At 27.4% G+C, this 20,676-nt stretch overlaps 3 protein-coding genes across 3 annotated transcripts; 2 read left to right on the forward strand and 1 right to left on the reverse strand.

Moving 5' to 3' along the window:
• Window positions 1–7,153: 7,153 nt before the first annotated feature.
• On the forward strand, window positions 7,154–9,038 carry OCT59_010348 (uncharacterized protein; the record flags this gene model as incomplete). The annotated part of the gene is made up of 2 exons (XM_025324975.1): window positions 7,154–7,274; window positions 7,357–9,038. 2 exons carry the CDS (start codon window positions 7,154–7,156, stop codon window positions 9,036–9,038), a joined length of 1,803 nt encoding a protein of 600 aa, XP_025183344.1.
• Window positions 9,039–14,625: 5,587 nt separating this feature from the next.
• Window positions 14,626–15,066, reverse strand: OCT59_010349 (uncharacterized protein; the record flags this gene model as incomplete). Its single annotated transcript, XM_066132953.1, has 1 exon — window positions 14,626–15,066. The coding sequence occupies one exon, from the start codon at window positions 15,064–15,066 to the stop codon at window positions 14,626–14,628; it is 441 nt and encodes a 146-aa protein (XP_066000547.1).
• A 3,616-nt stretch (window positions 15,067–18,682) lies between these two features.
• OCT59_010350 (uncharacterized protein) lies at window positions 18,683–19,342 on the forward strand (the record flags this gene model as incomplete). Its single annotated transcript, XM_066132954.1, has 1 exon — window positions 18,683–19,342. The coding sequence occupies one exon, from the start codon at window positions 18,683–18,685 to the stop codon at window positions 19,340–19,342; it is 660 nt and encodes a 219-aa protein (XP_066000548.1).
• Window positions 19,343–20,676: the final 1,334 nt, after the last annotated feature.

A 20,676-nucleotide genomic window follows, 5' to 3' on the forward strand; every position in this document is an offset into this window, starting at 1 on the left:
ATGCAATGACGCATATTGTTTATGATGATGCCTCATCTATTCACCACTTCTTCGACATGCAATGGGCAATTTATTGTTACTCCACCTGTTTATGAATCACTCCATGCTATTTCACAGTTGATCAAAAAAATCCCGTCAAGAATTTGTCACCGTACTTGTACAACTTCTTCCAAATATTAAGGACATGCATCTGGCTCCTTTGATTCGTAAAATCAAAGCTATGGCTGTTAGGGGCGTGCCAGAAATTATGTGATTTGGTGGGTAGGTGGGGGTCAGGTCCTGCAATCAGGTGTCACAATATACCTTTTATGGTAATAGTATATCTTTTATAGTAAATAATATATAATTTGTTTATTAAGAAGCTTTTTTTGCAATTATCTTACCATCTAAAAGTCCAATTTTAATGATTTTTTTTTTGTTTTATAAAGTATAAAGAGAGCTACAAAATAAAAAAAGTTTATGCAAATTGAATTATTGGAGTAAAATAATTGTATTATAATATACAGTATATATAATATATAATAATTTATTTATTAAGAAGCTTTTTTGCAATTAACTTACTATATAGCAGTTCAATTTCAATAAATTTTTTTTGTTTTGTAAAGCATAAAGAGGTCTACAAAGCAAAAAAAAGTTTATGCAAATTGGATTATTGGATAGTGAAATAATTGTATTATAATATATATAATAGATGATAATTTATTTATTAATAAGCTTTTTTGCAATTATTTCACCATCTAGCAGTCCAATTTCAATGAATTTTTTTTTATTTTATAAAGCATAAATGGGGCTACAAAACAAAAAAAAGTTTATGCAAATTGGATCATTAGATAGCAAACTAATTGTATTATAATATATATATTAATATAATATAATATATATTATATTGTATGTTTTTTTTTAGCCAATCAGAATTCAATCACATGGTGGGTAGGGGGGGTCAGGTCTCTAATTGAGCATAATCACGTGATTTCTGGCATGCCCCTTAATGTCCCGTTCTCTCTCAATTCCTACAAACCCAAAAAATAGATGTATGTTACCTTTAAATCGCAACTAATGATGGATGTTACTATAAAACAATTGGTTGCCTTGCATAGTCAAAGGCTTACTTGGGAATTGCCCCAAAATACCAACAAACTTTGCCACAGATGTGGTAAACTTGGCTGTGCCTTCAGCCCCACCGCTTGCCCAATAAACAACTTTAAAGGTCGCTCACATACTCATAATCCTGTTGCTCATCTCAAAGAACGCTTCAATATTGGCCAACCTCCAAAAATTTCTCATCTAATTGAAATTAGCAATGCTCCCGTTCTTAATCTAAAAATCGTTTCAACTTTTACCAACGTAACAATTTGACCAACAAAGCTGGACATAATTACAATTCTACTTCTTTTAGCTCTAATGATTCTTCAAATCGCAATAATTCTACTTAATACTCTAGATCTAATGAATGCAAAAGCAAGAATCGCTTTGTTTGGTACCGTGCTCTGTCTCTTGCTACTCTACTCTCCACCTCTGCTTGGCTTTCAAATTTTTCCAATCTATACAATAACACTGCCTCTACCTCCACCTCTGCTGGCTCCAAATTTCCATTAGTAGACCTAAGGTTGCTTGTCTAAGCCTCTTCAAAATCCTACGATTAGTTTCGTCAAAATTTTACTATAGATTTATTATAGTTTCAGCAGAGTTTCAGCAGTTTCAGCATTTATAATAAGTTTCAGCAGTTTCGCCTTTTTCCAAAGTTTTGCCAGTTTTTTAATATAACTTTAATATAGTTTCGGCAGAATTTCGCTTTTCGGTGAAATGCCATCTTGCCTAAACCCCAAGGTTTTGGCAAGCAACCTTAAGTAGACCCTAATTGTTTCCAAATTCAGGAAATTTTATCCCTACTTAAAAGCTTCCAAGAAGATATAGCTAATGTTTGTGCTAGAATTTATGCTCTTAAACTAGCTGATCAATGAATGTCACAGCTAAAGCTCCGAACGGTTCGGGCTAAACCGGGGAACCGATCCGAAACCGGCTCAAAATTCGGTTTGGTTCTTGCCTGGGTATTAGAACCGAAATCGGCGGTTCGGTTCGTTTAACTCGATTTTTATAAAAATGCGAAAAATCGAATAGCCGGCCATCTAGTGATCGTATAAAGTCGAACTATATATCATTGGATTCGTCTCGACGAGACGCGTCGAATGGTGGTAAGATCATGTCTCTAGCATCGATAGAACACACGTTAATCCACGCTAAATGATTTATCAATAATTGGAATTAGCAAGCTATCTATCGGTGCTAGAGACATGATCTTAGCACCATTCGACGCGTCTCAGTGAGACGAATCCAATGAATATAAATTCGTCCGTATACGACCACTAGATGGCGAATAATATCAAGTTTCGCATTTTTTTAAAATTTTCGAGCGTTAAAAATTAAAAATTCCGATACATGAATTTATTCGTCGTCCAATGGTCGTACAAATATGAATTAGGACTCATTGGATTCGTCTCGATGAGACGAGTCTAATGGTGGTAAGATCACGTCTCTAGCATCGATAGATAGCTTGATAATGCCAATTTTTTATAAATTATTTAGCGTGAATTAACTTACGATCTATTAATGCTAGAGACATGTTCTCACCACCATTCGACTCGTCTCGTCGAGACGAATCCAATGAGTCCTAATTCATATTTGTACGACCATTGGACGACGAATAAATTCATGTATCGGAATTTTTAATTTTTAACGCTCGAAAATTTTAAAAAAATGCGAAACTTGATATTATTCGCCATCTAGTGGTCGTACACGGACGATTTATATTCATTGGATTCGTCTCACTGAGACGCGTCGAATGGTGCTAAGATCATGTCTCTAGCACCGATAGATAGCTTGCTAATTCCAATTATTGATAAATCATTTAGCGTGGATTAACGTGTGTTCTATCGATGCTAGAGACATGATCTTACCACCATTCGACGCGTCTCGTCGAGACGAATCCAATGATATATGGTTTGACTTTATACGATCACTAGATGGCTGGCTATTCGATTTTTCGCATTTTTATAAAAATCGGATTAAACCGAACCGAACCGCCGGTTTTTCAGTTCGGTTCTTACGGATTTCGGCTCTAATCTGAACCGTCTATAATCCGGACCAAACTGACCCGTTCAGAGCTTTAGTCACAGCTTGAATAACAAGTTTTTGGTTATAAACAAGACTAGAGATATGATCCGGTCAAATCCAAATGATCCAGATTGCATTCAGTCAAAAACATAGAATCCGTACTTAGATTCTTATTCGTTCAAAAAAAAAATCCATCCGTATATATTGTACGAATAATCAGCCAGATTTTGAACGGATAATCAAATTTGATTAGATTTAACCAGATTTGGCAATGTAATACAAGTCACAATAAAAAAATTTTCGTACACACACATTTTCGTTTTATTATTTTATTATTTTATTGTAAATTTATTGTTAATTTGTATTTATAATTATATTAATTGTATTTATTACATTATATTAGTTTTTTGGTGAAGATAGTTTGTGAATTGTATCCAAGACATTATTCTTTTAAAAAATTCTGGACTGATACATGTTCTTTTAGAACTCATTAAATTTCCACAATCTGAAAACAGTCTTTCACTTGGAGTTGAGGTTGCTGACACTGAAAGATAAGCACGTGCCAATTCACTTAATATTGGAAATTTTTCTTTGTTAATTTTCCACCAGGAAAAAGGATCAATATTAAATGGTATTTGTGGAATAGCAAGATATTCATCAAGTTCATTTCGGTTATTAGCAGGTGATGGATGATTAAAAATATCAAAAAGGGTTGATTGATAAAGTGTAGAGGATGGTGTAGGACCAAGAAAAGGGGTGGTAGTAATTGTAGCCGGTGTAGGGAATGGAGAGGACTGTGAACGTGATGACATACTAAGTTTCATCTTCCTATACTTGTCTTTTAAAGAGTTCAGAGTTTGCTCCATTTCATGTGGTGCAAAATCAAGCTTTTTAATCTGAGGATCAAGAATTGATGGTAGGTATGATATTTCACGTTCATTTTCCCAATAAAAGAGCATTGCTTGATATAAAGTATCTTTTACTTTTTTTAGAACTCCTGAGGTTTGCATGGGCCAATTTAAATCTACATTTTTTTGATTCTCATTAGTATTTTTTTCATTATTAGAATTATTTGGATTATCTTGATCTTCATCCCATACAAAGACATCCCTATAAAAAATATGCATACGGTTTTTACACTGTATACATGTATCTTTGATACGGTTCGTATTTTTATATACTGTATAACAGTATAATGTATACTGTTCGCAAAATGTGTTTAGCAAAAAATACAATAAAGTATACGGTAAACATACTGTGTGATACGGTATCTAAAATCATACGTTTGAAACATATACTATTTCTACTGTATATCAGTATTTTGTATACTGTTCGCAAAAAATATTATAAATGAAGGATATGGTATATTTAATCCATATGTATATAATGTATTATTCTATAGACTGTGTATAGTGTATACTATATTAAATTCATACGTTATAACGTATTTTCTATAGTTGTACTGGATATTGTATTTGTTTTTATTGTTTTTATTAACTTTACAACTTTATACTAGATACGGCGTTGTCAACCCTACATACGGTAGACCTCACGCCCAACTTAAAAGAATACACTCCAGTAGGTTAGATGTCAGTTATAAGTCACACTACGAAAATACCATACAGGAAAAATGAAGGTTATGGAAAATCCTGCTAATATTGCTTACGATCACTCAGTGAATTTCATACCAAAACGGGTATATTATAAAGAATATTCCAAATTGCGGTTTGATATCGAACGAACGCCAAATCAAGTGAAACGATAGAATAGACTATCGCATAGTATTTTAAATCAGGAAGATTTTTTGAATCAACCTAAACCCTTCTTGTTACATGGACGCAATATAAAAATGGTAAAAAATTCAATTCCATAGTATTTAAACAGATACAATACGTCACCGAAAAATATTTTAAAGAAAAAAACACGCTCTGGAAGGCATGAATGCGATCTTTCGTCATATACCACATCCATCGCATTCATTAATAAGAATTCGGGACAATTTCCTTAATAAATTTTTTTTAAAGTACAAACCCTGATCAGTAAAATTTTCTTATTACTAACGTCCAATTTAAATTACAATCATCAATAAAAATTTGCGCGAAATTTTCTTAATAGTATTTAATTTTTAAAGCGTAAAATACTGCTTAATTTTAATGTTCAAAGTCCGATCTACTGCTTAATTTAAGAAAAATTCGTGAGAATTTTCCTTAATACCGCTTAATTTTAATGTTCAAAGTCCGATCTACTGCTTAATTTAAGAAAAATTTGCGAGAATTTTCCTTAATACCGCTTAATTTTAATGTTCAAAGTCCGATCTACTGCTTAATTTAAGAAAAATTTGTGAGAATTTTCCTTAATACCGCTTAATTTTAATGTTCAAAGTCTGATCTACTGCTTAATTTAAGAAAAATTCGCGAGAATTTTCCTTAATATCGCTTAATTTTAATGTTCAAAGTCTGATCTACTGCTTAATTTAAGAAAAATTCGCGAGAATTTTCCTTAATACCGCTTAATTTTAATGTTCAAAGTCCGATCTACTACTGCTTAATTTAAGAAAAATTCGCGAGAATTTTCCTTAATATCGCTTAATTTTAATGTTCAAAGTCTGATCTACTACTTAATTTAAGAAAAATTTGCGAGAATTTTCCTTAATACCGCTTAATTTTAATGTTCAAAGTCCGATCTACTGCTTAATTTAAGAAAAATTCGCGAGAATTTTCCTTAATATCGCTTAATTTTAATGTTCAAAGTCTGATCTACTGCTTAATTTAAGAAAAATTCGCGAGAATTTTCCTTAATACCGCTTAATTTTAATGTTCAAAGTCCGATCTACTACTTAATTTAAGAAAAATTCGCGAGAATTTTTCTTAATACTGCTCATTTTTTAATGTTTAAAGTCTGATCTACTGTTTAATTTAAGAAAATTCGCAAGAATTTGATTATTCGGATTTTGAACTTTAAATTTAAGCTGTAATTGTGACATTCAAAATGAATGATGTTCAAGAAGATGACTGACAGTCTGACTGACAATCAGATGGAATTCTGTAATCAAAAATCATCACAATACGACAGAAAGGGAGTTTCATAATACATAATAATAATGGCAAATAGTAACTAATAATTATAGAAGAACTTCACACTACTACTATAAACAGAATTTTGTACAAAAATGACAAAAACAGAAAGAACTTACAGAAAAAACTTAGTATTTAATAACTAGATTAGGTTTATACGCGACAACTTTGTCGCGCTAGACTGTTTAAAAGTATATTTTTTACAATTATTTATTTATATAATTTATTAAATTATATGATTTATTATTATTTATTTATATGATTTATTAAATATGGATACTTAATACTATTTATAGTCTAAAATTGTAATAAATAAATTTAAAAAAAATAATTAGTCAGCAATAAATATATGGATCAGCCAATTTTTTGCCACAGCGGGAGATCAGCTATTTTATTACATTAGTTTTTTTTTAATATTTAAACAACATTGATTCGTAAAAAAAATTACTGATCTTCTCAGAATCAGAATCTGAGTCTGAATATGAATATATATAAATAGAAAATGTGAACAAAACGGTAGATTTTGAACAATAATAAAGAAACTCAAATGATTTTTAATAATAACGGAATAAACAATACGTTGTAATATAATTTTTAATAATAACGGAAGAATAAAATTTTAACAATACGTTGTAATAAAATTTTTAATAATAACGGAAGAACAAAATTTTAAACAATGATGCTAATATCTACCTCCTTTGTTTTATTTTCTAAATCTCCTTTGTTTTTATTTTCTAAATGTTGATTCGAGTCATCTCAAATTGAATATAAATAGCTTATCTTCCCCTATCTCATCATCCAGCATCTTTCATACTAATTTCAAAAAATTATTTTATATTATCACTATCGCTTATTATTTTCTTATATACTGCCTTTTTTATTTCATCATATTAATTCCAAAAAATTATTTTATATTATCGCTATCGCTTATTATTTTCTTATATACTGCTTTTTTCATTCCATCAAAAATGTCTTTCATTCCATTCATTCCATCAAAAATGTCTGATTCTTCACTTGCAGGAACAAGTGCAGCAGCGACGTCTGATATTTCTACATTCGTAGCAGAAAAAGGTGATAATAATAAAGCAGGTATAAAAGTATTTTTATTGCATTTATTAATTTATTTATTATATATAGTAAATAATTAAATATTTTATTGTATATATAATAGAATTATTGTCGTCAATACTAAAGACACAAAGATTTTTAAAAGAATGTGGTTATAAAAAAGCAATTATCGACGAATCTAGCATATTATTAGAATTGCCAAACAATCATAAATTTCAGGTACCAGTCGTTGATATAGATCACAATAAAGATAATATTGATGATAATGATGGTGAAGTAACAGAAGATGATGTTTATCACTACGGTTATGAAAGTGATAAAACAATTGATATTATTGAGGATGAGGAGGATAAGGAGGATGAGGAAATGCAAGATCAGTTAATCCATGACTATGGTGGAGAAAAGGTAGTTCCTGACGAGGATGGTGAGAAAATGGATATAGAGGAAAACGAAGAGGATGAGATAATCCATGACGATGGCGGAGAAAAGATGGCTCCTGACGAAAAAATGGATATAGAGGAAAACGAAGAGGATGAGAAAGGAGAGGAAGATCAGTTATTTCTAGGCGAGGAAAAAGGCGAGGAAGAAGATAAGGATGAGAAAGGAGAGGAAGATCAGCAGTTAATCCTGGGCGAAGAAAAAGGCGAGGAAGAAGACGAGGATGAGAAAGAAGAGGAAGATCAGCAGTTAATCCTGGGCGAAGAAAAAGATGAGGAAGAAGACGAGGAAGAGAAAGGAAAGGAAAATCAGCAGTTAATCCTGGGCGAAGAAAAAGACGAGGAAGAAGACGAGGAAGAGAAAGGAAAGGAAGATCAGTTAATCTTTGGCGAGGAAATAGGTGAGAAAATAGGCGAGGAAGAAGACGAGAAAGTGAATGAGGAAGAGAACCATAGTATTCCGGAATCGACAATTAATATGGGACGTCATTTACACATCCTCCTGAATAATAACGATATTCTAAATAAAGAAGAATATCGTTATTTTCTTATTGACCATTTATCCAAAATCGCCAGTGTGGATGAATTTTTTTCAACTAACATTGACAAATTCGTGTTCATTGAAGTTTTTTCTAAAAGAGCTTCCATAAGCTATATTTTAAATAATGAAAAAGAAGAGACTGGCGAAGGAAGTTTGGATCACCAAATCATAAGCCCGGATGATCCTATAATAAATCGGGATATTATTGCCGAAATAAATGATCCTAGTTTATTGGTCAATTTATCCGACTCACGAGAGTTTGAAAATAAGAAAAAATTGGCCTGTACGGCAATAACAAATATTATATTAAACATATATGATCTATCATTAAAAGATCAAGTATCCACTGAAATTCTAAGACGCCGGCAATTTCGGCATCTCATTTTATTTTTAGAATATTATGAAAGGCTCGAAATTTATTGCAGTATAAATTATGAGCGAAACAAAGGGGAAACTATTAAATCTCAAGTTATTACGATGATCGAAAAATCATCAAAATTACCAGATCAAATAGCACCACGGTTAAAGGCTACCACTATATCTACAATTTTAAACAAGGCGGTGAGAGCTAAAAGATTACTGGAAATAGCATCAGATAATTATAATATTGTTTATGCCTTTTCAGATTTAGATCCTTACCTATTTACCGCAAAAAAAATAGGAGTGGTAAATTTTGAAAGGTGGCTGGAATTAGTAAGAACGAACCAACTGGTTTCCCGTCTTGACAGGAAACGGTTATACAAAGCCTTTAAGAATGAAGCCAAAAGAAAAAGAATTGAAAAGTTAAATAAAATTTATAATACATAAAATGAATTTAAATTCTTTTTCTTTTTAAAATTTTTTCTTTTTAAAATTTTATTCGTTTTTTTTCATTCGTTTTATCTTTTATTTTTTTATTCTATTAAATTTTAACCATAAATTTTAATATAAATATAATAATTTCAATTCCATCTATTGATTTTTAATTAAACTAATAATAAATTTTTATATTCGTTTTTTCATTCGTTTTATCTTTTATTTCTTTATTCTATTAAATTTTAACCATAAATTTTAATATAAATATAATAATTTCAATTCCATCTATGATAAATTGATTTTTGATTAAACTAATATAAAGACGCTCCTCTAATCATTGATATTTGAAAATCGTCAAATTTACAAAAGAATTTTTAATTTAAACTTCAAACCCTGATTAGTAAGGAAAATTCACAAGAATTTTTCTTAATACTGCTTAATTTTAAAGTTCAAAATCTGATTGGTAAATTAAAGTCATGATTATTAATCTTTAAAGTTTTATTGTTAAGAAAATTCGCGAGTATTTTCCTTAATATCGTTGAATTTTTAGGTCTGATTATTTTAAGTTCAAACTATAAGAAATCTGTATATGGAAATGATACGTTTTATATATATTTGATATACGTTTTTATAAATTCCGTATTAAATTCCGTATACGGTAAAAAAAAAAAATAAAAATAAATTCCGTATACGGTAAACTAAAAATCACGATTTCAAGAAAAATTCTTGCGAATTTTTCTTGATACCGCTTATTTTAAAGTTTAAATAAATTGAAATCACGATTTTTTAAGAAAAATTCTTGCGAATTTTTCTTGATACTGCTTATTTTTAAAGTTTAAATAAATTGAAATCACGATTTTTTAAGAAAAATTCTTGCGAATTTTTCTTGATACTGCTTATTTTTAAAGTTTAAATAAATTGAAATCACGATTTTTTAAGAAAAATTCTCGCAAATTTTTCTTGATGCTGCTTATTTTAAAGTTTAAAGACCGATTAGTAAACTAAAATCACGATTTTAAGAAAAATTCTTGCGAATTTTTCTTGATACCGCTTATTTTAAAGTTTAAATAAATTGAAATCACGATTTTTTAAGAAAAATTCTTGCGAATTTTTCTTGATACTGCTTATTTTTAAAGTTTAAATAAATTGAAATCACGATTTTTTAAGAAAAATTCTCACGAATTTTTCTTGATACTGCTTATTTTTAAAGTTTAAAGACCGATTAGTAAACTAAAATCACGATTTTAAGAAAAATTCTTGCGAATTTTTCTTGATACTGCTTATTTTTAAAGTTTAAATAAATTGAAATCACGATTTTTTAAGAAAAATTCTTGTGAATTTTTCTTGATACTGCTTATTTTTAAAGTTTAAAGACTGATTAGTAAACTAAAATCACGATTTTAAACAAAATTCTTGCGAATTTTTCTTGATACCGCTTATTTTAAAGTTTAAATAAATTGAAATCACGATTTTTTAAGAAAAATTCTTGCGAATTTTTCTTGATACTGCTTATTTTTAAAGTTTAAAGACCGATTAGTAAACTAAAATCACGATTTTAAGAAAAATTCTTGCGAATTTTTCGATACCGCTTATTTTAAAGTTTAAATAAATTGAAATCACGATTTTTTAAGAAAAATTCTTGCGAATTTTTCTTGATACTGCTTATTTTTAAAGTTTAAATAAATTGAAATCACGATTTTTTAAGAAAAATTCTTGCGAATTTTTCTTGATACTGCTTATTTTTAAAGTTTAAAGACCGATTAGTAAACTAAAATCACGATTTTAAGAAAAATTCTTGCGAATTTTTCTTGATACCGCTTATTTTAAAGTTTAAATAAATTGAAATCACGATTTTTTAAGAAAAATTCTTGTGAATTTTTCTTGATACTGCTTATTTTTAAAGTTTAAAGACCGATTAGTAAACTAAAATCACGATTTTAAGAAAAATTCTTGCGAATTTTTCTTGATACCGCTTATTTTAAAGTTTAAATAAATTGAAATCACGATTTTTTAAGAAAAATTCTTGCGAATTTTTCTTGATACTGCTTATTTTTAAAGTTTAAAGACCGATTAGTAAACTAAAATCACGATTTTAAGAAAAATTCTTGCGAATTTTTCTTGATACCGCTTATTTTAAAGTTTAAATAAATTGAAATCACGATTTTTTAAGAAAAATTCTTGCGAATTTTTCTTGATACTGCTTATTTTTAAAGTTTAAAGACCGATTAGTAAACTAAAATCACGATTTTAAGAAAAATTCTTGCGAATTTTTCTTGATACCGCTTATTTTAAAGTTTAAATAAATTGAAATCACGATTTTTTAAGAAAAATTCTTGCGAATTTTTCTTGATACTGCTTATTTTTAAAGTTTAAATAAATTGAAATCACGATTTTTTAAGAAAAATTTTTGCGAATTTTTCTTGATACTGCTTATTTTTAAAGTTTAAATAAATTGAAATCACGATTTTTTAAGAAAAATTCTTGCAAATTTTTCTTGATACTTCTTATTTTAAAGTTTAAAAACCGATTAGTAAATTTAAATCGCGATTACTAAGAAAAATTCGCGAATTTACTAATCGCGATCACTAAGAAAAATTCGCGAGAATTTCTTATTTATGTAAATTCAAAGAAAAAAAAATTTAAGCAAATATTTCTTATTTATTAGAGAATTAATAATATGAATTTTCAAGGTAAAGGTTTTTATTACCAATTTTCATATTTATCTGTTATATAATAATATTTTTTTTTTTCAAGGAGTACTTCAAAAAATCCGACATTTCTATCAATACCAATTACTTCCACATATTGTAAAGGACCAAAACTATCAAAAAATTTTAAATTCATACTACTATTTTTCTCTAATTTTTTGATTTTTTGAATATATACAAACATTCGCTCTTGATTTTGAAATTCATGAACCATAAAATATTCAATTTGTCCAAAAATTTCTTCTTCTCTCAAATTTAGAGGAGCACGGTAATTTTTTTCTTGTAAGTCAACAGTTAAATTAATCTATATAATAAAATTATCTTATTAATATTTGAATTTTGAATATATAATGAAACAATAATAATAATTAATATATTTATTTCTTACAGCAACGCAAAAATCATTTTGACTACTATCATTTTCTTTTTTCCACCACTTAGATGATATAATGTTACCATCCTTTGTACGAAGTTTTCCATACTTAGCATAGTTTTCTTTAATGTCCTACTGTATATAAAAAAAATTATATATTATTTTTTTTAAAAAAGAATATTCTTATACATATTATTATGTGAGTTATAATATAAAATCACCGTAATTTCGCTAGTATTCTTTTGAAATATAGCTGCATAACATTGCTTTAACTTTATGACTTCATTTTTTGTTAATACACAATTAACAAATGGTGAATAAAATTCGTATTTGTGAACATATAATTCATTAGAATATACTCTATGCACCGGCCATGTTTTTTTTTCTTTTTCTTTAAAATTGGAAAAAACTTTTTCATTATATATTGGTAAAAGTTGCAGATACTTAAATCTTTCTTGCATCAACACATTATTAAACAAATTCACATATGGTAGCTTTTGAGAGCTAACAAGTGGAATTAACATTCCACAAAACCTCTCTATCAGAAACTGCCAAAATCCACGACAAGGGCCAAAGTCTTCAATCGAATCTATTACATGTAATAAATAATGAAAAGAAATTAAAAATGCCAGTAATCTTTCTCCTCCAACGCCATATGAACTATTGCACAAAAAAATTCACGCGATCAATAAAAATATCGTTTAAAGAAAAAGGCATATATAAATTTCATAAGAAAATTACTTTGCATAATGATTGTAAAATTCTATTAATAAATTTTGAATTAAATCTAGCTCTTCAAATTCTATTAGAAGTTGAATGCATAACTTGACAGCTTCAACAAATCTTGACCATCCTAAGAGGTTACTATTATTTTAAGTTGAATAATGTTATCAGCAGACTTTTTATTATTTTATCTGCTAACAATTTGATTTTTTTTATTACCTTTGCGGCAATCGCCCTTTTAGTAATGGTAAAGAGAATAAAATGATCCAATTAGCCCACTCTACAGCTTTAAATCCAGCTGAATGTTTAACGATATTGCGTGGAGGACGTCCAATATCAGGTGGCATATGAGATCTACTTCGTTCCATGATTTCACCAATTTCAACCCATATTTTAGAACTTATTGTATATTCATTTGAGTTCCATTCATTATTTTTTGGATAGAATTTTCCTATCCAATGTCGAAACATATGGGGTGCAACATTTTCGAAAAAAAGGTGCATTATATCTACTGGAAATGAACGTGAAAAATTTATAGAAGATAACTCAAATAAAATACTCTTTCCTTTAATTCCTAATTTTTTTTATTAAACAAAAAATTTTTAAAATTGAGAAAATATATTAATATTAATTACTAAGAATTTATTTTTATTTTAAAATATTGGACCAACCGCAGTCACGTATATAAGTTTCTCTACGATCTCCCTCCAGACGTTCTATTTGATTTGTGCTATTCAGTATTTCATCATGTGTTCGAATTGGTAATCGTTTAGGATCAATATTTTGTTGTAATAGATAATACACATGTCTATTCGTTTCATTTAAAGTCCCTCAAAGATTACAAAATCTGCAACCTGAGTATGAATTATGTCCTGTTAAACATAAAACCTTTGAAAGGGCAGGGATATCGCCGGTCCAAGCCAGAATGTGAGCACGTAGAGTAAACTGTTCCTCTTTGTTACCATCGTAACAAGAGATTCCATCTGTAAATATTAAAAATATTATTAATAAATATTACATTTATTACGTACCATTTATTTAAAATATACCTTGTAAGGATTTCATTTCTTGAATTAATGGATAGAGAAATGAATTAAAATCTTGAGGTTGTTTTGGCCCCGGGATTATTAAAGTTACCATTAAATTTTCTTTCTTTACTCTTAATTCTTGAGGTAAATTATTATTTAGAAACAGGAACACCCAACAATCATCGGTCTTTTGACGAAATATTTGGTAGCCGTCACAAGAAGCAGTAAATGCGATGTCTCTTGGATCGGGAAAATATTCGTCATTTAATAATTCTTGATAAATCTGTCCATCAAATATGTCACCTATGTTATTATGAGCAAATTCTCCTTTATTACAAGTATAATTGTGCCTATATAATAGTTCTTTAGATCTTTCAGGGTTTTTAAATTGAAGCTTTAAACGCTCAATTATAGAAATAAAAGGTAGATTTTTTCTCGCTTTACCATTACTATAATATCGATCCTCCTTACAAAATTTACATTTTGTTTCATTTTCTAAAACTCCTACGAATGCATAACATGAATTAACGCACATATCGTATATTTTTGGTTCAATTCCTACTATTGAACCAAGCTTTCTTTTACTTTATTAAAACTTATTTTATTTCTATTGAAGGCTTTATATATATTATTAAATGCTGCTTCAGAAAAATTAAAATTCGATTTCACATATAAAAGCCTTAATCCTTCGAACAATTCATTAGAAAAAGTTGTATTATCTAAAAAAAGTTGGTAAATTACTAATTTAAAATATTATTATAATTATTTCAAAATTCATCTTCTTTATCATCAGAGGTATCAAACTCTAATTCACTTTGAGAATCATAATGGTTTAAGTCATCGCTTTCATGATAGTAATCATCAATTTCCTCATCCTCATCTTGAAAACTGGAGAGAATTTCCATAGAAGCCTCATCATTATGTAAGGTAGTAAGATTTTCTTCCTCTATAAGAATTTCTTCATTGTCAGATATTTCTGATATTTCTGATATTTTCATAGGAGATGAGCGTTCTTCATATGAGTTTTCTTCTTCATTTTCTTCATTTTCTTCAAAATAATTTTCTTCAGAATGAAGACTTTGGTATGCATTTTCTAGTTCTTGCTCCTCTTGTTTTTTTTTCATATGACGAATTACTGTTGTTCTATGAATTTCTTTTCCAATACCATTTGTTAAAGCTTTACAGTGAGTACACGTACACAAAGGCATACTAATTAATAAAATATATATGTATTTTGGTCTTTTAATAAAAAAGTTTTGTTGTTACTATTTTCTTCGAATTTCAATCTATATATAATCAAATAAAACTAGTCCAAATGTCAGACAAATTTTTTTAGTTATATAGTTTTTTTAGTTATATAGATTTATCAAAAAATTTATTATTGATTTAATACAAAATATCTATATAATTATAAACAATCTCACAAAAAAAATTCGTTAATATCAAAAAAATTTTTCACAAATTTATTAGTCGGAAATAATATTGAAAAAATCAATCTCATAAAAAAAATTCTCATTAAATCGAAAAAAAATCTCAATAAACAGAAAAAGTTTTCACTAAATCAAAAATTCTCACTAAAAAAAAAATTTTCACACGAATTTATTAGTCAGAACAATATCATTGACTAAAAAAAATCTCACAAAAAGCCGTAGGACATAGTTCTATAATCTTAACCCAAACCAAAAAAAAGAATAAACTATCCCTATAAAAAATTTTTATCTGAATATTTCCATTATTTCTCCGTGTCTTCCGTAAAAATTCTGTGAAAATGATACATTCACGGATATCCGTGTTAGCGAGATGAAAATTTCCATGATTTAAGGCTATAAATTCCATTAAAATGATGCATTCACGGAAAAAAATATGGAAAGATAAAACACAGATCAGATTTTTTACAGGGTATATTTTTTGGGTTAAAAAAAAAATCCAAAATTTTGATAAATTTCGATTAAAAAAAAACCCCTAAAAAAAAATCCAATAAGAATAAAAAAATTTTGGTTAAGTTAACCAAAAGAAACAATAATGATAAAAAGAGGGATAAAAAATTAATAAAAAAAAGACTAAAAAGGTAGTTTCAGTTTTTTAGTAAAAATTATTATTATAGAAATGGTTCGTGGTAACTAAAAGAGTGAAAATGACCGCAAATAAATGCATAAGAGAAATTATACTTTTTTTTTGTTAGTATTAAAATCCAGTTAAAATTTTAATTAACTATAAATGTATTAGTTTAAAGATTAGCTATCGTAGTTAGTTAATTATGATATGATAATTACGAAATAGATTGAACGCAAGAATATCACACTTTTCAATATTACACAATTTAAATTATTTATACTGGGTAATCTAAATATGACAAAATTTTTTTAATTAGATAGATGATGGGCTGAGATCCGGATTTCTTAGCTTTAACATTCAAAAAACAATATCTGAAGGTACCATATGTATCATCGAAAAGAAGAAATCTGTAATCTAATAAGGATGTTTAATTAAAATTAAGCTGTGTTTATTAAAAGCTTTGACCGTTAAAAAGCCTTGATCATTAAAAAGCCTTGATTATTAAAAGCCTTGATCATTAAATTAAATAATTTGATTAAATTTTTTATTATTGTTAATTAATTAATCCGTTATTATTTTAAAATATTAAAACAAATATTTTTAGTTTACATCCGGATATGTACAGCATAAAATATACAATAAATAATAATAAACAAATTTTTTATAAAATCTAATCAAATGAACTGGTGGCATCAAAAGATTTGAATTTAATTGATTCATAAAAGATGGCTGAGATCCCGTTCACAACCTCAATCGTATAATAATAAATCGACCAAATTCTTAACAGTATCATGCTTTGCTATTTATAATAAGTTTAAATCATGAGCTGATGTAAAAAAGGAATGAGGTTAAATATCACATGCACTATATTTAGTTTTTTACGGTCTTTAAACTTTAAAAATAAGCGGTATCAAGAAAAATTCGCGAGAATTTTTCTTAAAAAATCGTAATTTCAATTTATTTAAACTTTAAAAATAAGCGGTATCAAGAAAAATTCATGAGAATTTTTCTTAAATTTGTTACTAATCGGTCTTTAAACTTTAAAAATAGGCAGTATCAAGAAAAATTCGCGAGAATTTTCCTTGATACTGCTTAATTTTTAAATTAAAACCTTAATTAATACTAAATTAGCTAAAGCAGTATCACAGAATTATATAAATTTATATAAACCAATCTATCTAATCTCATTAAAGAAGCCCCATGTAAAAAAAAATGTTGATCCGTGTTTTATCGTTTCATGTTATCACAGAATTTTTATGGAATTACGGAGGAATAATGGAAATATTCAGATAAAAATTTTTTTATGATGGGCTTAATCAGTTTCCCATTTTTTCTAGTAATTATACGAATTGGTTGGCTTTGTGCCACTCTGACATATTAAAAAAAAATACTTGATTATCTGTATATTTAAATACCAGTTTTCATCCAGTTTTTCACCCGATTTTAGTCTCACACTATTTTGAAAATAGTGATATAGGGTCAGATCATATTATAAATAAATATTTTTTTTCGCTCTTTTTTTTAATTCAAGCAATCATTTAGTATTGAATTCTATTTAATTTTTATTTTATATTAGATCATTATTTCATATATTATGTATTTTAAAAAAAAAATTTTTCCATTCATCTAAATCATTATTTAGTTCTTCTTTATCTATTATATAGTAAGTTTAATTAATTTTAATAAATCCTACACAATGGTCAATAGCACATACATCAATAAACTCATGAGATTCATTTCCCAAAAATGACAAAAGTCTTATATTATCTTCTTTAACTAATGGATAATTAGATATATGCATAAGCCAAAAATACATACATTTTTATCAAACTATTTACAGTACATACCATCAAATAATTAATTCTAGTTCAATCATAATTTCTTCTAATTCATTTTGAAGAGAATGACTACATAAAAATTAATAATATCCGTAAATACTAACATTTGATCATAAATATTATGTTACTGATTTCTTAGATAGCCTATGCTATATTATGCAATTAATTTTCCTATATGACTTTATTTGATTTATGTGCTACTGATTTCTTAGATAGGCTATGCTATATTACGCAATTTTATGCAATTTATTTGATTTATGGCTTGTGATTTTTAAATTTCAGACTGTTTATGGTCGATATTATGCAAATCGTATGACGATTTTAACATGATGTCCAGTAACTTTTGTTTTACCTTATTTAATATTAAAAATTACTATGTGAATGAAAAATTAATAAAGTAAAACAAATGTAGACTTAAATAACTTAAATATCAATTTATTGGGTAATTTTGGTATTACAAACCATTTTTAAGCAATGAAAATTATTAAATATTTAGCATTTAACGTAAGAAATGCAGTAAAAAAATTTTTCCTATTAGAATGGTAGTTTTACAGTCAAAAATAAACATCTAAATACCAGAACAAGTAAAAAGCCTCAAGATAAGCTGGTCGATTTCTAATTAAGTATTAAAAAAACTACTACCAAAAAGCTTAAATACCAGAATGAGTAAAAAGCCTTAAGATAAGCAGATCAACTTCTATTTAAGTATTAGAACCAAGTAAATTTTCACACATTATTTAAATACGCAAATTTTTTTTTTTAAATACTTTTTTTCGCGCAAAATTTTTTTTTAAATACTTTTTTTCGCGCAAAATTTTTTTTTTAAATACTTTTTTTCGCGCAAAATTTTTTTTTTTAAATACTTTTTTTCACGCAAATTTTTTTTTACTCATACTAAGTACTCTTTTATTTACCAAGCTTTTTTACAAAAATGACTGAAAATAACGAAAGTTTTTCAGTCATAGAAAATAACGTTACTACAAAAGATATACTCAATAATATCGATAAAAGCTTTGGAGTCATCACTAATCTATCAAATTTTTTAGTTGAATTAACACGCACTCAAAATGACACGATAAATGAATTAATTCGTAATCAGGATAAAACAATATATGAGTTATTATGCATGGTAAAAACGTCAATATCATCATCATCACCACCGACATTATTTACGTCATCGTCACCACCACCTTCAATATTATCATCATCATTATCATCGTTGCCCCCATCATCATCTCTACCATCTTCATCTCCGTTATCGTTATCATCATCTCCGCCTCCGCCATCATCATCTCCACCACCAGTACAACTTTATTCGGCGAAAGATATAAAAATTTGTCCGACAACCAACTGGATTTTACCAGTGGAATTTTATAGAGACCCCTGCCATATTTGCCTATATTACGGACATGGATTCAGAAATTGTCTGAATATAATTTTTACAGCACAAGAACTTCAGAATATTTGTATAAAGTGTTGGGGACCAATCCACGGAACATCGACAAATTGTACTAATGATCGGGTCACACCTCCGTTTAAAGAAGATTATATACAACCAACACAATTAATTCAAAAATTTTTTTTTAGGTAAGATTTTTAGATTTATACTTTTTGATTTTAATAATATATTAATATATTTTTTTTTATTACCAGTGGAATATTATAAAGACCCCTGCCATATTCACCTATATTATGAACATGGCTTTATAAATTGTCCAAGTATAATTTTTATAGTACAAGAACTTCAGAATATTTGTATAAAGTGTTGGGGACTAATCCATGGAACATCGGGAAATTGTACTAATGATCGAGCACTTGCCTCTGTTTAAAGAAGGTTATATACAACCAACACAATTAATTCAAAATTTTTTTTTTAGGTAAGATTTTTAGATTTATACTTTTTGATTTTAATAATATATTAATATATTTTTTTATTAATAAATAATAATTAAATTGCCGATATTTTTTGGTCATTAAAGGTAATTAATGATTATATATATATCTTTCAATTTATTTTATTATTAATATTTTTATTAACTTTTCTTTTTATTTAAATTAAAGGTCGTAATGAAAATTTTTTTTTTAACATACATGGTTAAAGATTTTATAATTTTTTTGTTTTTTTCTATAACTGAAGTATAGTAGGTTTGCTAGTAGCATGCTTTTTTGATTTTTTTAAAGCTTTAGTTTTTGAATTTTATTTTTTTACTTGAAGTTTTATCTAGTAGGTTAAGCTAGGTAGCATAACTAGGTAAAAACTTTAGAATTTTTGAAGATTTTATTTTTGGTTTTTCGTATAACTGAAGTTTTACCTAAAAGATGCTGGTTGTAGCTAGATAACTAGGTAAAACTTTAGAATTTTGAAAAGTTTTAAGGTTGCCGGGTGGCATGATAAACTTTTCTTCTAATAAATAATAAAAAAAATTAAATAAATTTTTCATAAAAATTTTTAATAATTGCAATCTTAATTTATTAATGTGGATTTTTATCAAACATCTTAGTAATACTTAAATATGCAATCATATATATATTATAGGTATAATTAAAGTATTATGATTTCATATAAAATGGACTTAGTGTCTTAATTTACGTTAAATAATCAACCAGAAAACATTGATAAAAGTTTTTTGCATACCAATGAAATACTGTAGTTCGGTAAATTTACTACCATACTTGTAAATTTCATATTTATATTAAAGAAAAAAGAAAATAAATGATAGCAAAATATTTGCGAGATTAATAGATCTAAATCACGATTGTTAAAGAAAAATTTGCAAGAATTTTTCTTGATACTGCTTAATTTTTGTGATACCGCTTAATTTTTAAAGTTTAAATGTGATACCGCTTATTTTAATTTCGATTAATAAATTACACGTTATTAAGAAAAATTCGCAAGAATTTTTCTTAATGCTGCTTAATTTTTAA

The sequence above is a fragment of the Rhizophagus irregularis genome, chromosome 18, assembly GCF_026210795.1.
Source record: "Rhizophagus irregularis chromosome 18, complete sequence".
Taxonomy (NCBI): Eukaryota; Fungi; Glomeromycota; class Glomeromycetes; order Glomerales; family Glomeraceae; genus Rhizophagus; species Rhizophagus irregularis.